This window comes from Copadichromis virginalis, linkage group LG18, assembly GCF_057382275.1.
Source record: "Copadichromis virginalis isolate Kocher_CV1m ecotype Utaka linkage group LG18, C_Virginalis_male_GT1.1, whole genome shotgun sequence".
Classification (NCBI taxonomy): domain Eukaryota; kingdom Metazoa; phylum Chordata; class Actinopteri; order Cichliformes; family Cichlidae; genus Copadichromis; species Copadichromis virginalis.
The window spans coordinates 14,657,746-14,677,336 of record NC_140635.1 but is presented as its reverse complement, the minus strand read 5'-3'; the positions used below and the strand labels follow the sequence as shown (position 1 = coordinate 14,677,336).

Here is a 19,591-nt window from a genome sequence, read left to right as displayed (position 1 = left end):
TTTCATTTAAAACATCAAATAAACCAACAGAAAGCATAAATTCCTATCGCTACACTTTTCCTGGGTCTTATGGTACAACCACTAGACTAGGTGCCAAGAAAGAGAAAAGCACGACTTATAATTTGTGTTTTGCTGATAAAATCCTGAGCAATATTGTCAGCAAATTATTTTTCCATTACAGTATTTGGAGAATTTTCTCTCAAGATAGTCGAATGGTTTAATGCACAGTATTTAAAGAGAAACAAAGTCAATGTAGAAAATGACACAGAAAACAGTGGGCACAATTTTCAGGTTCACGTGTTCCATTATAGATTTAATATGATAACGGTGGTGCTGCAAGAGAGTTCAATGTAGCTGTTGATTGTTTTACTATTGTTGTGTAGCATAACCTATAATATTGAAAATTGCAAAATAATGAGTAAAGTTTTAAAATAAATATGAAAGTACAAAGAATAATACTTACATCCAAAGTACAGTGGAGTAGAAGCAAAAGTAATAAATGTTGAGCTCATAAAAGAGGTCAAAGAAACAAAACTAAACTCAGGCAAACAACTGCAAACTTAACAAACCAAATGACTGCCCAAACAAACATAACTGACCTCAACAGGAAATGACACAAGGGTATATATAATGGCTGATCAGACCACTATCACACATGAGGGGTAAGTAAACAGAACACAATCATAAACCACAAAAACGATGCAGTACAGTCTAGTTTGTTAATAAACAAAGAAGAAAATCAAAACCACTAAGCCCTAAAATCAAATATTTAATCAAATACAAAGCATAGCAACATGCATAGCTCTAATTTCAAATTTTTTATTGGATTTGTTGACAGATCTGAGAACTGAAAGCTGCATAGAATTATGTTTCATAAGTAATAAGAGTAAATGTGAAGAAAATCATAGAGGACAAACTGTGAATCTTCTGTGAATTAGATTTCTTGTACCCATCTATAGTTTCAGAGTTCCTTGATCTACGGTGCAATTGATTTTATTTGTCTTGTTTCTTTTTTGGGTATCTTTAATGTTTCAAGCTAAAGTTCACCTAATATAAAGTAAACAATAGAACAGTTACATTGCCCTACAATGCATGTTCGGTACATTTTCCCCATTGTGAGAAAGTGAGTTTTCTTTTTATTAAGTATTTTCACTGCTTCAGAAACAGAAACACTTGAATAAATTATTGCTAGTTTTGGTCTAAAACATGTTTTTCGGTCGCTCCTATGAATGCAACAGCGTATAATTTTAAAGCATCATGGTCTCTGAAACAAAACCTTTCATCAGAAGAATTCAATTACTGTTAGCGGTGAATAAACCAAACCACTTTTACAAGTTATTGCTTTGTTTTTGGAAAAGAATGATCACACATTCAAGATAAAATGTGTGGTGACCCACTAGAGGGCTCCACTCACACCCAAGCTGGGAGGAAAGATTCTGCTGTTTTGGCGCAATATGCTCAGTTCATGTTTGGAGGTGAATAAAGTTGGAGTGTAAAACTAGAGCTCCTGTGTCGTGTGTCACATGCCTCCATGAATGTTATTTTCCATTTATATCCAATGAAGAAATACTAACCTAACCAGTAGATAAATGTAATGGGTGTATAAAATAAAGCATTTTTGCTAGTTAAGTGGTCAAAGGAGCTTGCAAAGAAAAGCGTCTGGAGTTCTTCAAGTTGCTTGAAGACGTTTCACCTCTCATCCGAGAAGCTTCTTCAGTTCTAAGGTCAAATGGTGGAGAGTCTCAGATTTAAACCTAGTGGGAGAAACCCCCCACAGAGGGACAAAAGGACCCCCCGATGATCCTCTAATCGTGTGAGCAAAGGTGTGAAACTGGGTGTGGGTCCCAATCAGCCAGGGTTTCGGGTGAGTTCATTGTGAAACCTGGCCCCACCTTATCATGTGAATTCCTGAGGTCAGATGGCCCAGGATGTGAGTGGGCGTTCAGGCGTCTGGGGAGGGAACTCAAAACTGAATTATAGATGGCAGAGAGTTGGTGTCGTAAACCACCGCCTCTGTTCAAAGATGGTCACTCACAGTGGACATAGATGGCTTCTTTCACTCCTCTTTCAAGCCATCTCTGTCCAAAATGTGAACATTGGCATCCTCGAAAGAGTGTCCTTTAGCCTTTAGATGCAGATGGACTGCTGAGTCTTGTCCTGTGGAGGTGGCTCTTCTGTGTTGTGCCATACGTTTGTGAAGTGGCTGCTTGGTCTCTCCAATGTAGAGGTCTGGGCATTCCTCGCTGCACTGCACTAACTAGTGTAACCAGACATTATGCTCAGACATTGTAAACTAAGCAAAGGAAGTACTAGAATAAATCCGATGAATCTTTTGGCAAAAGTGAAACCGATATTTTATTCTTGTAAATAACTTTAATCAAATTGTTTCATTTCCTGTGATAGAGGTCTTGTGATCAAGATTTCAAAGACAAAATGGATCAGTAGGACATGCGACAGTATTTGCATTATTTACAATCAACTACACATCCCAACTTTGGTTAACACACAAAAATCAATCTACATCTATCCATGTAGAGCTATTCTAACATTTATATTTGTAAAAAATAAAAATTAAAAATTAAAAAATGTATGGATTAAAATTACTGATCAGTTATCTTTTAATTGGGAGTTTTTATTATTAAAAAAAAAACACAAAATTAAATATCAAATAAGATTATCTAAAAATATGCCACTTACTGCTAACTGACTAAATAAAACAAAATTTTCTAAATCAGAGCTCTATTAGATTATGCAGGTATACACATTAAACAGTTAGTTGTGAGTTCCCATCATATGCATTTGATACCAATTAATTTTCACCCACCACACCAGCCTGGACCTGTTCATTGTTAAAGAACATCGGGTTATCAAAGGTAGTTAAGTTTTCAGAGATGGACTGGCAGATACCAGACTTTTTCAACAGGAAGATGATGATGACTATCCCTATGGCAGTCACAGTAATGCCAAGCAAAACCTCCAAAACCATGTGGCCATTGGCTTTAGGATCCTCTATAGAAGAACTTGCTGTATAGATTGAGCACATAGATTAGTCCAACTAAATTATAAATGTAAGACAAATATAAAAAAAGACACAACTTACCAATTGTTGTTGGTGCTTGTAATACTAAAAAGAAGATTTAAAAAAAGATAAAAATTTCTGTGTCACTGCAGGGACTGGTACTGTAATGCTAAATCAATTGAAACTAGTGCTGTCTCCGTTAGCGAGTTAACGCGGATTGCCCCGTGTGAGGGCTGCACGGTGTCAACGCGTTAGCGTGGTTAGGTTGTTAACGCATTAGCGCCATGCAGCTCCTCCCACATGGCGATCCGCGTTAACTTGCTAACGGAGAACCGCCGCGTTAATGCGGTTATGGTGTTAACATCATTTTAACAAGATTAACGCTGACAGCACTAATTGAAACATGTTGTTAGGTGTATGTGTTGCACATTTGTGCTATTACAAAACCATTTTTTAAATTTCTGGACTTACCTTTAGGTGCTTTACAAATAAATCCCTTGCTACTATACACCCTGCCTGTTGTCCAACTCCCATCTAGAGATGCAATTGCTCCATAGGTTCCAAAACCGCCAGGCTCATTTGGACCCCAGTTAATGAAGTCAATGGCTGTTTTATCCAACCATTTCCACAAGCCTAGAAACAAACAGAATTTCTCTTTTGCTCTAGTTCAGTTGCAAGAAAACTGGTACTTTATTTTTACTCTTGCAATAGGAAATATGTATGAAGGGGAATAACTTGAAAAGTTACATTAATTAGCCACTTCAGAGCAGTAGAAGTGACTGAAAACACAACACTAGCACCTTAATGCTCCACTACCAAATGTTCATAGTTGTGTTTGGCAGTTTGCTTTTTTCCCCTCCTTCTTAATGGTCAATAGGTGACGAGTCATCGGTAGCCAAAAGAAGTGTGGATGTCTAGAAGTCTGAAGTAATCACTGAGTTTGTCTCAATTGTTTGTTTCATGTCTTTCTGAATGCAACATGAAACATTAATCATTTGGGGAAATTTGATCTCTGGGGATCTGTCCAAAGGCTGGTCTACCTTGTAAGTAACAAGTCACTGCAGAGAGTCCAGGAAAATCACTTTCTCAATCACAGCAACCTGTCACTAATCACATGTTATATTAAAACACTAAGATTGTGTTAATTAACACTCAGCTTGAATCTTCAGCATGGGACCGAATCAGAATCAGAGAAACTTTATTTATTGCCAAGGGGCAATTAAGATACAACAGAGCAGCATGACATTGAAGATAAGGACAGGGTATAAACAGCCAATAAGAATGAGATAATAAATACACTAGCACCAGACAGACTAACCAGATATTTTATGTCACGGTTACAATTACAATTTTCAGTTTATGTGTTCTGTTTTTATTTATCTTCAAGTATACATTAATATTTTTCTATGAAAGAGTGGAAAAAATGACTGTACCTTTGTGAGTCTGATACATGCCAATCCAGAAAAGGGGTTGGCTGTCTTTAAAGACTAGCACGTTGTTAAAAATGAATCTTTGCTCAGCAGGATTTTCAATGCTGGTTAGAGTTCCACCTTGACCAACAAAAGATAAACAAACTGTTAAATCCAAACACAGCTGATGGACTGGGAATTTGCATTACACCATTCCCATATCCTTACCATATCTTATACATAGTGCAGATGCATCTCCCCAGTCAAAACTTCCTTTGACAAAGAGGTAACAATAACCCTTGAAGGGTATCCAGGTATAACCAGTTCTTGATGCTGGGTCGTCAGGGCAATTTCCTGGAAAACTGACTGATTCTGTTGACTCTGTTGGTGGAACATCTGTGAATTAAAAAGTAACCAGATATATAGTTTAAATCCAATGAGCATTCAAGCATCTTTAATTGGTACTGATATACAATAAACAAACTATGTCAGATCTAAAATAGGGAAATAAAAAAAAAAAGTTCATAGCACCAGAAATGTAGGATCGCTTTATCAGATTTTACATGAGCCCTACCTGTAGACTTCATACAAACACTGGCCATGTTGTGAGCACAATCAGCAGTCTTCCATTTTCCATTTTCATTATTCACATACACACAAGATTGTTGCATTTCTGGTTCAAATCGATCCCAGTTGGAAAAGGTCATTTCCCAGCCGTCAATAGGTCTGAAATATCCAGTCTGAAGGAAAAAGATGAAGATGATATATAACATGCTCCATGCTTCACTGCTTCACTGGGTGAATGGGTTAAATGCAGAGTGTAAATTCCCTACAGGGGATTTATTAAAATCAGGTACATTAGCAAAACTAAATAATTACGCAAACATTTACATTAGTAAAGTTACAAGTAGATTAGGTGAAACCATTTGTGTGCTGTACCTGCTTTTTGTTCAGTCCAATCCACAAAGGACCTTCCATTTCCAAAGCCATCAGCTCAACATAGACCTGTGACCACTCATTTCGCAAGCTAGCCAGGTTAGCGCCATCAAGCTCACAGTACTTTTTGGCTGAATCCCAGTTCATTTTCTGAGTAACAACTTTGATTGAATCATTAAGTATTTTCACATAGCCATTGTTAGCTGTTGGTTCAGGGGAGTCTGGGAGAGATGGATCTGTGCACAGTAAAAATAAATAAAATGGTTAAAAAACTTCAATTTTAATTTGCTTCATCTATGTCTGAAGGCTAGAATATTGTTCTGCTTCCGAGAAGAAATTACTTATTTGCCCAATTGTGACACTATTCTGTTGGAATAACGCTAAATTAAAAAACAAAAAAAAACAAAACCTGAGGAGCACTATGAAATACTACATTCAAGACAAATAATACAGAGCATGAACTTAAATCATCTCTTAAATTCAAAATAAAAACTCAAAACGTTGATTTGAAGACCCAGGACCATGACACAAAATGCACTGATAGTTAGTCAAACATTTTTTTCCAAACAATATACTAACTTCTGTGTTCTAATGTGGCAGCAATACAACACATTCTTGAACATGTGTAATTAGCTCATTGTACTCAGTTGGCCTCCACAGTCACCAGATTTCAACCCAATAGAGCACCTTAGGGATATGATGGAACAGGAGGAGCTACATACATAGAGCTACAGCATTTTTCTGATGCACTACAGTATAAAAATACAATTAAATAAATATATATAACAAGCATTTGAAAATCTTGGCTCACCAAGATTACGAAGACAAATATATCCATTTTTGTCACTGCAGGACCTTTGGTCCCATTTCCCAATACCAGTGGTACGATCAGTTGTCATCACAGCACATCCTCTCTGGTGAGACAGACAGAATAGAAATAAAGAAACTAAGGTTATATCTGGATCTGTTTTGCTGGCCTTACTTTCCATATTTATGGTTTGTGTTTATTGCCAATACACTACTGTGAACAATTTCTTTAATTCATTATTAACCCTTATATACTTTTCAGGTCAAATTTGATGTGTTTTGACATTTGACCGGAGAAATGTCCTAAATGTCATTATTTTATTATGACATTTGATGACTAAACAAAAATAATACTACTTTAATTTTTTTTCCTTTTGGGGGGGGTGGGGTGTGGTTATTTATTATGTTTTGAATGTTGTACAGGTGCTACGAATTTTTGAACATTGAAGCTGTTCCAGGTCAATGGGGGTGTCAAATTCATAGGCTGCATCCTCCTGAGGCCGCATTTGTAGGCCGATTACATCACAGCGACGTCACAAAGGCTGTCCAAATTCGTAGAATCCTCCAAATGCAGCCGCCAAATGCGTCCTCCTTTTCCCCAGATTTGAAGGATGGGTTGGGTGTATCCTTCGTGGCCTACCATATCCCAGAATTCATAGCGCAGCCCAGCCAATTCCAGTTTCCAACAATGGTGGCAGCTACTAGTTTTAATATTACTCTTTTTACTCTTTCTGGGTCACAAAATAATTTTTTTTTTACATATTTCCAGGCTTGAATGTAGCTGTGTAAACTTCAAATATCTGCTCGGTTTATCAAGATATCACATATTTGCAAAAGTGCTCCGACGTTTTTTGGAGACGTCTGTTACCCACCAGCTCGATAGCTAGCCAGGGCGAGAACAGCGAACTCCCGGCACATCGTTTTCAAACCCCCTGCGGTCTTTCGCTACTCATGTTAAACACGAGAGAAAGGGACCTTCTGGTCAATAAAGGATTAGGCTGCACAGTATCTCTGCTGTTCCTAGGACTGCGTTGTTCTAACCTGAGATCTCGTATGTTGTTCCTGGGATCTGACGCACATACTCGCCAAGTTTGGGGGTCACTGCCCCGGGTGCCCTTGTTACCACTAGGACCACTGTTGCCTTCACTACGGGTGTCTTCCACTGCTTGTCCACAATACTATGGCTGGTTGGTTAGCCATCACCAGTTTGCCTGTCTGTATCTGGAAGTCCCAGACTTCCAGTTATGTGATGGATTGCTCATCCATTCCAGATAGACTATTTATCGTGCTAAATTGAGCTTTATTCAAAATTATTATTGTATCAATACTATGATGGAATTCTTGGTCTGGATCAAGATATAGAATACAAATAGTATGCAAGGGTAAATAATATTAACTGGGTTTTTTTCAATGTGGCATAAGGAGAGTAGTTACCTTGGCATCTCTTGAGAAATAACCACGATGATCTCTCTGCAATGAAAATTAGGATATGAACTAGAGTGATATTTGAATATAAGGAGAAAGTATATTACATATAATGACAATTAAATAAAAAGCTCAATGTATCATGTGCTAGAATCATTAACTACACCAGACCTTTCTGTGAGTTGTAACAAATTAAGTGTTATTGCACCTTCCAGTTAAATAATCAAGTACCTCATCCTCATCATCCGTAAAAAACATCCAGTGCCCAGTCATCTGCAACTGAAGACTGGTACGTTAAACATGCTTAACAATGCACAGAAATACAGTGTATACAATTCAGATGCATACAAATGACTATAATGCTAATATTTTTTTGTTGTGGTAAAGTAGGGGGAATAACAAAACTGACAAGGTTAAACTTCAAGTACACTGATGACCACTCACAGAACGCCAGTTGGTGTACCGCACTGGTTGTCCATTGGTCCAGTAAAATGAATAACCAAGCAAATAATGTAAACCGATCCAGAGGTCTGTTGTAGGCGCGTCCAACATTTTAGAAGTCAAAAACACTAGAAATAATATAAAAAACAGACATTGTTTTGTGTTTGTCACAAATATATACTTATTTTGAATTTCATGTTAGCAGTTTAAATTAAGAAAATGGTAGGACAGGGCACTGTTGAGCACTGTGTGTCATCATTTACATTTATGGTTTTACATTATGGAGCCCTGCTCTCAAAAACTTACATAGATGTAACACTGCCTGTGTAGCTGGATTTAAGAAATAAGTGCTTAAAATTAAACTTTAAAAACACGTTTACTGCCATCTTCTGACAGTATGGAATGTTACATGACCAGTTTGGTTGGTTGGTTGGTTGTGGTCAATAGACTTAAATTAGTTTATGTTAGCTAACTAGTAACAGAACCAGTAATTCAAGAGAAAATAAAACTAAAAATCAGTTTAAGGGGATCACTTTTGTGCTGTCCCTGGCTGCAACTGCAACAAGGAGTTTTATGTTAAGAGACTGAGGATATACTGTCCACTTTTACTCTCCATTTTGTTAGCAGTGAAAGGCTGTATGCTGTTTGGCTAGCTGGACTGAAGCAGGAAAATCCACCTGTTAGCTGTAATGTTCAGGCTTAGAAAGCACTTTGTGAATGAGGACAGGGTGGAGGAAAGTCTCTGTGAGTCAGGTGACAGGTGGCTCACCAGACCAACAAACTGGAGTCAGTAAATTATTTTTCCTTGTCTGGCCAAGTGTATCCAGCAGCGCAATAAGCTGACGTGATCAGCACTATTTTATGCAATAAAATAGTCTCTTGTCCTACACACATCTAGACAGTTTACATCACAGGTTACTACATGCACATCACACAAAAGCATAACTATGTTTCTTAATGAAGCATGATTGGGAAACCCATCAGCATGTCTGCAGGGAAAATGTATGCGATAAAGAAAAGCAACCAAAAAACTGAGGGGATCAGAGGAAAAGATGCCAGACTTTATGGACACACTTTCATGTGTCCACTACATATTTTTCCTGGTAACATAAAATACATCTTTCTATTAGTATGACAGAGCATAAAAACACAAATAATGAATGGGTTCAGACTTTTTGACTCCTTTGTTATAAAAGAGAATGTATAATATAAAAAGGACAAACCTTGTACATGCTTTGAGAGAATAGAGGCCAGATTTCCTCCTTTGTTTTTGCATTGTGTTCTTGCTCCTTCCCACGTCTCTAATTCCCTGCTAATGATGCTGTAACACTGTAGTTGAAAAATGATCAGCTTGTGATACTTCAGATTTGCTCATTCTTATGCATAACTGTAGTTTTTAAAATGCAGTGTTATAACGCACTCATGAGTTACATCACATTTCTTTAGGAGACAATATTTAGGAGCGACTCTGACCTTTGAATTAAATTTTTTCCAGTCCTGTGGGCAGCCACCCTTTGGAAGAACAGTTGGTACCACTGAAATGTGCTCGGGCATTGAGCTATTGCGTTTACAAATGAAAGAAAGCTGAAATCCACAGTTATAATCATGCCAGAACCCTGTGAGCCGATTCCAAATATAAAATATTTTTTTGTAATTGAAAGAATAAATATGTAGATAATGGACTTCATTGGTGTTTTATACTCATGTTAATATTTGGATGAAAGCTAGTGAAAATGTATCAGCTTACTCACCCCTAGAGGGAGTAATAGCCACACAGTTCTCGTCATTGTTCTGGAAGTTGGGTTGATTTTCACTCCACGCTTGAAAGACGACTGGAGAATCATCCATCCAGCTTTTTGAAACACAAATTTTCAAAAACATAAATGTGCATACCTTCTACACTCACTGTGTGTTAGGAACAATTCAATTCAATTCAAAAATCTTTAAATAGTGCCAAATCACTTCTCATTAGGATGACCAGTCTAAACTATAGGATTTATCAAAAAAGGAAACTTCTAGTTTAGTTTTAAGTGTACTCCTAAAAGTAAAAAAGAGTTTCCACATCATGAATCAGTATTCCCATCATGTAATGGCTGCCTCCATCAGGATAATGAGCCATGTCACAAAGCTCAAATCATCTCAAGCTGGTTTCTCGAACTTGAAAGTGAGTTCACTGTACTCAAATGGCCTCCGCTGTCACCAGCTCTCAGTCCAATAGAACACTTTGGGATGTGGTTGTGTGATTTTATCATGGGGAAAGAAAAACAGCAAAAGTAAGAGAGAATTAACGATGATGTTTATCAAATGTGAAGCGTAGTTTCGAACTTTTTTTGCTGCTGGTTCAGTAAATTTTGGTTGGATAGTGACAAAACCCTGACCGACATCTCACAGATTCTGATGCCTAATTTTCAAATTGCAAATAACACAACACAGTGTTCAACAGGTAATATCGGCTATATGTCAACTATTTTTGTTAAGTTTCTTTCTCTTTTTACATTTTTATGTAATTTACTTAGAATGAGAATTTGCATATTAATGTTCAAGGTAAGGAGCTTGGAAAGAAAAGCGTCTGGACTTCTTTAAGTTTCTTGAAGACATTTCACCTCTCAGCCGAGAAGCTTTTTGTGGAGAGTCCCAGATTTAAACTCTGTGGGAGTAACCCACCAAAGAGGGACAAAAGGATCCCCTGATGATCCTCTAATCACATGAGCCGAGGTGTGAAAACGGGTGTAGGTCACAATCAGCCAGGGTTTCGGGTGAGTTCATTGTGAAACCTAGCCTCACCCTACATGATTGGGTGGGGCTAGCCCATTGTTCATTAAGTAGTGCTGCTTTCAGTCATTATGCAAATGTACTGTTTATGAGGTTGGTGAAACCTGCAGTCAGCTGAGACTGAAGAAGCCACTTGGACATTTCTCCCACTGAAAACGCTCTGTACAGATGAACAGAATCAACTTTTTGGAATTTACTTAGAAACATTATTTGTTTTATACTCACGCAAATGTTCCATCAAGATCTACAATGAGGCCAATCCAGTAAGGGTGATGACCTGTGTCTTGTATCTAGCCCAGATATGTAGAAAGGAGGCTGAATCAGAAATATTTAACTTGTAGCATGACCTGAACTTAAATTCTGTGGAAATGGATGCTAGTAGTGTAGTACAGTATGTTGCTGCTCACCAGTTTCCATAGAAAGACCCTTTCAGCTTCACTGCTGATAGTTACCAAGTCACTATGCCTCTGCTGACAGTACCGACGAGCATCTTCCATGCCCATCTGATTTCTGTTAATATAATACTGATTCCTGTTCCATTCAAACCACCCATCTGATGTTTTATTATAGCCTGGAAATAGATCAAAACTTGCAATATGGATTATATTCACTATAACTGTTGTTTTTTTGATTTGTTGTTTTTTTAGGAAGACATAGTGGTTGTGTGGTTGAAAATTTAGTGGACTGAACAACAGATCAGCTATAGGTTTTAAAAAGTTAACCCACAATTGTAAGCTTTATTGTGCTTAGAAGAACAAAAAAAAATGGAGATAAAGGTGATTTTCTTCAGGTTTGATGAAAAAAATGCCAGACTTACTTGGAGTGACGGGGTCTGGAGGCGGATTTGGGGTCATTCCTGTATTGTTATAAAATCATTTAAAAACAGTGCACTGGACAGAGAATTCGAGGTTCTGCAACACAGCTCTAAGCAGAGAATATGTTAAGAAATATGACTGTGCATCCTAGTGTTCAAGAACATGGGTACTAAACCAAGAAATTGTGCATATAGGAACAAACCAATCTGTACACAAAATCAGCTCCCAAATAAAGATTTTATCAATAGTTTGATGTTTACTCCAAAATCTGAGGACAATAAATCTTAGGAAGACATTGTGTGAAAGTTACTCTCACTGAGTTCACCTTCAACAAATGCATAAATGTGTTTGGTTAGCAATTTCACCTGCACGGATCTGGCACAGCCATTCGCTGTATTTCTCACAGTGTATGTCACTCCAAGATTGTCTTCTGAATATGCGCTCTGGTTTCATTTCCACACAAGACTCAACATTATTTTTATTGTTTGGCTCTCCAATCTTCCATTGTTGGAAATTTAGCTTTAAAAAGAAGGAAACAATGAAAAAAAGTTATTTAATTGCATCTTCTGAATAATGCATAAAAATGAACAACTTACTGGAGTTCCGTCGCTCCATACATAACCTGTGTCAGGATCTGGGGCACTAAGTCCAATCCAAGCTGCTTGTAATCTGTAATAGAAATTTACATTATTGATATAAACTTAAAAAATAATTGTTAGACATTTTCCAACTCATTAGTTATCTGTGGAAGAACTTGCTAGCAATTATTATTATTATTATTATTATTATTATTATTATTATTATTATTATTATAACAACTAGTTCTATTTTCTTTTATACTGTACCTAGGTTGTACGGACTGAAGCTCAACAGAACTGTGGATGCTGAGCAGGTCTCCTCCGATAGCCCTGCAGTAATCTTTGGCTTCAAACCAGGTCTTCTTTTGTGTAGAATACCTATCAAACAACTTAACACCAACCGGCATAAAGATGCTCAGTGTGATTTGGTAATGTCAAGGTCACAGAACTTTTATATACTGTACAAAGGCTAAGATGTTGTATTCACGTGGGGTGATCAAAAGGTTACTGGACTTAAACATTAAAAAATATTACCCAATTAAATTTTTGTCAGGCTGCTGTTTTTAAATTGTTTTCTGGAAGTGCTGTTCTGATCATACACACTGTGCTCTCTGCAGTTTCAACATAGACCTTAAACTTGCACAAACAGCAAAAAACAACTTCTGTTTTAAATTGGTGCAAATGTCTTACAAAAGGATCAACACAGCTGATGGGAGCTGGGTCTGCTGCTATGACTGAGCAGTTTTCTGCAGGTTTTAGCTGAACAGTTTCCAACCACAATGACAGACTGCCGTGTGAAGAGCGAGACCAGAATTACCTGAACTGTAGCCTGAAACATGGTGTATGCTAGCATGCTAGCGTACACTACTATAGCGAGCACTGAAAAACACAGTGGCACTTTGGCCGTACCAGCATAATCTTTGCTTGCCAACTTGAAACATTCCCAATTTTACCTCACTGGAACATTGTCCACTTCGCAAAATGTAAAATTAATTTGAGTATCACAACTGCACTGCAGAGTTACAAGCACAAAGGAAGATCACAGGACTGCAATGAAGTGATGTGAAAATAGAAGCTGGTTTAAAAGGAAGATTTAGCACATTTAAATCACTTTTATTGATCTATACTGGGAACTTTTTGATGACCCTTCATATATAAGTATATGATCTTGTCTTTAGTATGAGTTAGGACAACCTGATCAAATTAAGTTTTTCCTTGAGATTGTACCTTAAAACACCGGTTACTAAACCCCAGGCGAGTCCAGCCAGATGCACACTCAGGAGGGAAAAGAGTGGGTGGTGGAGGGGTTAAAACTGCCCCCTCGGCTAGGTGCTTACAGATGTATTTCTCCTTATTTGTGCAGGGCACCACATCCCAGAGGCCAGCAAAAATCCCAGTTTTCATCGCAACACAACCCTGTCTGTTCCCTTTCATTGTCAGAGAAATAATAAAAAATTTAGTTGTGAGGCTATGTTCTGCAATGTCTTACTGACGGAGTTAAATGTGTCACCATACCTGGCATTTCAGCATTCCAGTGTGTGAATCTCACTGAGTCTGTGTTGGTCCATACAAATTCTTCAGTATTTTTCTGGTTTGAAAGCCCCAGCCAAAAGTGTTTCTCTGGTCGCATCCCCACCAAACTTACAAGAAATGCATTATCCACCCTGAAAATAATTTCAAGAGTACAGCCGTTTAAAAAGCTTCAAAAGTTGATGTGATTATTTATGTTTGTTTTTCGTTCACATTTTGTTTTGTGCACTCAAAACATATGGAATAAAGACATGTAAAACAAATCTTACCCATTTGAAACATCAGCTAAGTAAGAAAGGGAACCTTTACAGTCATCTTTAGCTTCATCAAATGTTTTAGTCTGTATTCCTATAAAGTAGCAGTATGAGCCGTGTCTCCTCCACCCCTGGTTTGATGGAAAAGAAGATCATGAAGAAACACTGTAAATGATTCAGATTTTTAACAATGACAAGGAAAAGGAGATTTTTTTTTTAAAGCTCAGTTATGGTCAGTTCTTATTATGACCCAGCAGCTGTGTGGGGCTCCCACGAGTAATAATATGGAGCTTGAAATGAGTGAACAGGTTCAACAGTATTTGTCAAACATCGGTCATGTTAAAAATGACTGTCAACATGCTCAAGCAACCCAGTCCACTAACTTTCACCTAATTGTCTCATTGTACGAAATTATTCTTTAGCTTTAAATTTTGCAGAAAACAATATTCATTTAATTAAATAATCATTATTTCATGCAACCTCAACCCCAACCTAATAACTTCACAATTCTTATGGTTTATTTTTTAAACAAATTCATAATTATACCCACATTTTTGCAGCCTGTGTTTTGCTCCACTTCCTCTCCAGATGGTCTTAAGGCACTCATCTTCTTACAAATAAAGCCATGTTGCTCCTCGCATACACGATCTGCCCAGTTTCCATTCTGTAACAAAGTACCATAAGTAGATCTGGAAGTACTGGTATTGGTATTTTTTAAACTTTACAAATTTAATGTCATATGTTAATGTAAATATTTATTGTATATGCTGTGCATTGTGTGTTCAGTATAGTATGTTGGAAGACAAAGACAGTGGTACAGTCTACAGTGTGCTTATGGACTGTTATATTTATTGCACAAAAGAGAGCGCGCTGATAAAGTGCAAACTGCATCCGGGACAGAAAAAAATGTATAACGCTCCTGACACAACTCACGCTCTTAGCAAACACCTGCACAGAAAGCAGATTGACCCCAATCCGGCAGGCAGAATTTGAGCTTCAACAGGTAACAAAAGTAATGAGAAGATGATTACACTGATCAGAACAAAGAAGGGAAATAACTCCAACATGCACAAACATCTGACCACACAGTGTGCACTTAATTTGCATGACTATAATGTTTTTGATATACTGCTCAGCAATGGTGGTGACTCTCAAAGCAGAGCCAATGAGAACCCGAAAAGAATTGATAAGAGAATCGACAAGTAATCGAATCAATGAGTAATATTGATAATGGAATCTGAATCACAAAATTATTATCTATTTCCATCCCTAGTGTTCGGAAATGCTCTACAGCCTCAGGTTGTATTGTATTGGTTATTGAATATTTGAGTTACTGTTGTCTTCTCAAAGTAGACAAAGCTGAAAGCATTCATCATCATTTTTGTTTTCCATTCTGATGCTCTGTTTAAACTTCAACGGCTCCCTATAAATGCACTGAGTTGCTGCCAAACTGCCTAATAAAGTGGCCAGTGAGTGTAGATTATGTGCACCGTATGCACTCGATGATGCTGCGTACCTCTCCACGCATGAGAACACAGTCTTTTATTTCAGAAGACACAGCTGGTTTCCCAAACTCCCAGCTGGTGAAGGCGACAGTCGAGTGGTCAGACCAGTCAAATAACCCCTCTGTCTTCCTGTCATTCATTCCAATCCAAAGCTGATCAGTGGATGCTGCAGACGTTGGTTAAAAACAAAAGGACATTTTTGTATTTTTCCAAATCTACAATTGGATTACATGCATGTTAGAAAACATGTTCCATACAGTTTGCTTGTTTTTATTCATGGTTGTAAATCTTTTGAATAACCTCAATGGTCTTTATATTTTTCTGATGTCAAAATATTGATTCAAGGAATAGAGACCAGCACCTGAGGATTTACAGGGATTTTTTGTTTTAATTATTTGTTCCTTAACAATGATCCTTTTTTAAATAAATATCCATACATACTATATCCAAGCTGAGAGATGATGAAGCTTTGGTCCTCCACACTGTGGATGCTCACTAAGTCTCCTCCATCCTGGTGGCAAGCTACCTGAGCCTCAGACCATGTTTTCTGAGCCTGATTCCTGTGGAAGCAGTGGCCATTGTAGTGTATCCAGGGGTTTGAACAAAAACCTGTCCCAGCTGATCATAAATAACAAAGTAATAAAATAAGTGTTGAGGAATATTTCAGTTATGCTATAACCAAAATCTGAAGAAAATTTTTTTATTTACCTCGTGTAGGAGCTTCTTCAGCCTCTTTACTGTAGCAGATGTAGCCCAGTTTATTGCTACAAGGTAAACTTTGCCAAAGGTACCGTACACTAGGATCAACAACTGCACAGTTGTATCCCGGATTAGGAAGTGGATGTCCTAAACATGATGATAGATATACTTTACATGTTAACTCTACAACAGTCTTATACCGGGGCTCCAATTTCTATCTTTCTTTTTGCAGATGCATTTCAGTTTTTTTCAGTTAACAAATTGTATATTTTCTATTAATATGTTTTATTGTTGCTGTCATAGAGAGTCAGGCTGTTCTGCCTCTTTCATGTCTTTATGCTAACTTAAACAGCTGTTTTACCAGTAATCTGCTAGAATATATTATATCACCTGAGTCCCATTTCATGTAACGGTAAGGCCTGCCATTTATCCATTTCCAGCCATGTTCTGGATCTAGGATGAGTCCAATCCAAAGTGTATTGCCCCCTTTCCATAGCAGTGCTGTTGGAGCCATTGAGTACAGAAATGAAAAAGGAAAAATGTCTTTCACTTTGCGTTAAATAAATCTCTAATTGTAACCTCTATCATCCCTGTTGGACAACATCTCCCACCCCACGCAGGAGACTCTGACAGCACTGAGCAGCTCCTTCAGTGGCAGTCTGCGGCACCCACGATGTGGGACGGAGAGATTTCGCAGGTCTTTCCTCCACACTGCTGTCAGACTCCACAACAAAGACTTCAACTGATCAAACACACACATCCACACATGTGCAATAGCAATAACACTAAGTGCAATACTCTTTCTGGCATCGTTGTATTATAGTGTATATTGTGTACATTATCTTATGGATATATTATTCCAGTGTTTTTTTCTTCTAATTTTTCTATGCAACTTTGCACTGTCCACTGCTGTAACAAAACAAATTTCCCACGCGTGGGACTAATAAAGGTTATCTTATCTTATCTTAACAATAATCAAAACTAGTGTTGATGTTCTTTTTTTTAAATGATGGGGGGAAAATCATGTAATTCATAACACAAAGATAAGAGATAAGAAAAGATAAGATAAACTCTGATTAGTCACACGTGTGAAATTTGTTGAGTCACGACAGAAAGTGGACAGTGCAAAGTTACAGGGAGCAACAGTCAAGAAAAACAATGGAATAGAATAAGATAAAAAGAACAATATACTATATAAAATAGAATAAAATACTATGTTTGGATACATATACTTTACAGGAGTTAAAGTATGCACATAAATACATGATCACTTTTTCAGTGTGTCCGAGGCAGATTACCTGTGATATAAGCCTGCTCGTGAGGATCATCGATGCTGAGAAGGGAAGCTCCCTGCTGTTTGCAGCTGACTTGTGCCTGGTGCCAAGTCAAAGCTGACTGTATGTTAAGCTGGTAATACGCTCCCGTTGTTGGGTGCATATTCCAGTCTTCCTTGGCTGTATATACAAAATGCATATATGTTTATAAGTCAAACTCATTTTAGATCATGGGTAACTTTAATCTTTAGTGGGCCTAACCAGTGAAACTCAACTTTCCTTCAATGCAATTCAAATATTATAGAAAAATTATCTTTTTTTGGGGGGGGGGGGGGAAACAGCTTTTCTGTCATTTAATTGTTTTTCTATAATTTAACGACTTTGTTGTAGTATGAATAGAAATAGTGATTGAGTCATGATCAAGGAAAACTGGGAATATAAGAAAAGCAGCAGAACTTATCAAAATACAGTTAAAAGTTTAAAGTCTATGCACTTCTTCATATTTTCCAGAGTCTTCCAGTGGGTTGTTTTGGAGTCTTTCCCAGGCCAATTCTGGCCCCGGTCTTCAACAACACTGGTGCAATAGTAAAGGTAATACTTTACTTCTCTAACTTAATGTTGATTTTTTGCCTCTGTTCAGCTATGGGAGTTGACTTAAGTTAAAAGTATATAATAAATCAGTTAATCCTTGTAAGAGCTCTGAAAAATAATTGTAGGTCTTAATGGTTCAATTATTTCCTTCAATTGGTTTCATTACTCACACATAGTTGGGCAGTACCCCCAGCGTTCGCTTTGATAGTTTGTTTCAACTGCACACCAAAGACGCTTTTCCGAGGAGTCAAATTTAGTACAGTCTGAATACCACTGAGTTTTGTATAGAAAGGGAAACATACACGGCCTTCCCGCTGCATTTCCACCGATGGTAAAAAGCTCTAAAAGGTCAAATAAACAAACGAACAAAACAAAGACTGTAAAACACATTTATCACAAACAGCTTTAAGACATAAAGCTAGGTAGAAACCTGTGCATCCATTTAATACAACCCTCTTATCTAAGAAAAATTGCATTATACTCTTTTTCACATGGCACAATACCTCTATAAGTTCTTGTGCAGGCACCACTGGATGTTCCAGAAATTGTGAGGTGGTTATTTGGTCCTGTTGTCCTGGAGAGAATGGCTGTGTTATCTGCAGTGAGCTCAATGTAAAGCTCCTGGCCTTTGAGAGCGAGCACTGTTTCGTTCTTGCATTCCCACTTTTGGAACTCACTGGCTTCATCGCAATCGTAGAGGTTTACTTCACTGCCCACACTTTTTCCCTGGACACCCAGGCACTTGTTCCTCTGCAGAACCAGTAGTCGATCACCAGTTGTCCAGCGAATGTCATTGCAGTGGTTATTTGTTTTTATCAAACAAAAACCAGTGCCCCTGTTAGTTAGCTGAAATGGTGAGTCTGTTGAAAAATCATTGATATAAATTCACTTCATTTCCATGACTGGGATTGCTTTTGGTGCCTCATTGACTCTGAATCATTTCACTCTTCTTGCTGACAAGAAGAGCCAAATGATATGCTGACATAAATTTACAGGATAAACATGCTCGTTTTAAAAACACAGAGCAGAGGAAATCAATAAAATCTGACAAAAGATTAAAATTAAAAGTTGGATTACTGTACCATCTGAAGCCAAACAATAAAATGTTTGGATGAGGATCACAAAGATTTTACAAGTTATCCTCATTGTTAGTATTCCTGCAATTTGTATTAGAAAACTTTATACATGCATTTCTTGCAAAGTGTTTAAGGCTTGTGTGAATGACTGTTGACCACCAGTCCTAAGAGTATTATTTGTTCTGTCTCAGAGGAACAAGGAGGGCCTTGTCGACTTCCAGTATTACACAAATTACTACGTGATTGAAACTGAGTAATAAACAAATCAGTGTGTGAAACAGGAAGTGCTAGAATTACAGTTACAATTATGTTGCAACAACCACACTGAGGAAGTTATGATATCCTTCTGTGAATGCTTGAAAGAACTCAGTGGACTTTCCATGGTTCTGGTTCTGTTAAACTGATGCACCGGTTTTTATCATTTATCCTGTTTAGTCTTTGCCCCCTACCTATATGATGG

At 37.6% G+C, this 19,591-nt stretch overlaps 1 protein-coding gene across 1 annotated transcript; it reads right to left on the bottom strand.

Annotated features, from left to right (window-relative positions):
• Positions 1-2,342: 2,342 nt before the first annotated feature.
• Positions 2,343-19,253, bottom strand: LOC146687493 (macrophage mannose receptor 1-like). Its single transcript, XM_085438793.1, has 32 exons — positions 19,138-19,253; positions 18,559-18,915; positions 18,226-18,396; positions 17,489-17,644; positions 16,581-16,691; positions 16,200-16,337; positions 15,933-16,109; positions 15,503-15,657; positions 14,537-14,650; positions 14,002-14,117; positions 13,718-13,866; positions 13,430-13,629; positions 12,470-12,591; positions 12,221-12,293; positions 11,990-12,143; positions 11,627-11,665; positions 11,217-11,380; positions 11,035-11,099; positions 9,789-9,889; positions 9,511-9,653; positions 9,261-9,366; positions 8,041-8,165; positions 7,828-7,875; positions 7,606-7,641; positions 6,176-6,278; positions 5,368-5,600; positions 5,003-5,168; positions 4,657-4,824; positions 4,453-4,569; positions 3,491-3,652; positions 3,101-3,124; positions 2,343-3,024 (listed from the first exon to the last, which is right to left on the bottom strand). The coding sequence occupies exons 1-32, from the start codon at positions 19,199-19,201 to the stop codon at positions 2,810-2,812; spliced, it is 4,272 nt and encodes a 1,423-aa protein (XP_085294919.1). The 5' UTR covers positions 19,202-19,253; the 3' UTR covers positions 2,343-2,809.
• Between the last annotated feature and the right edge of the window lie 338 nt (positions 19,254-19,591).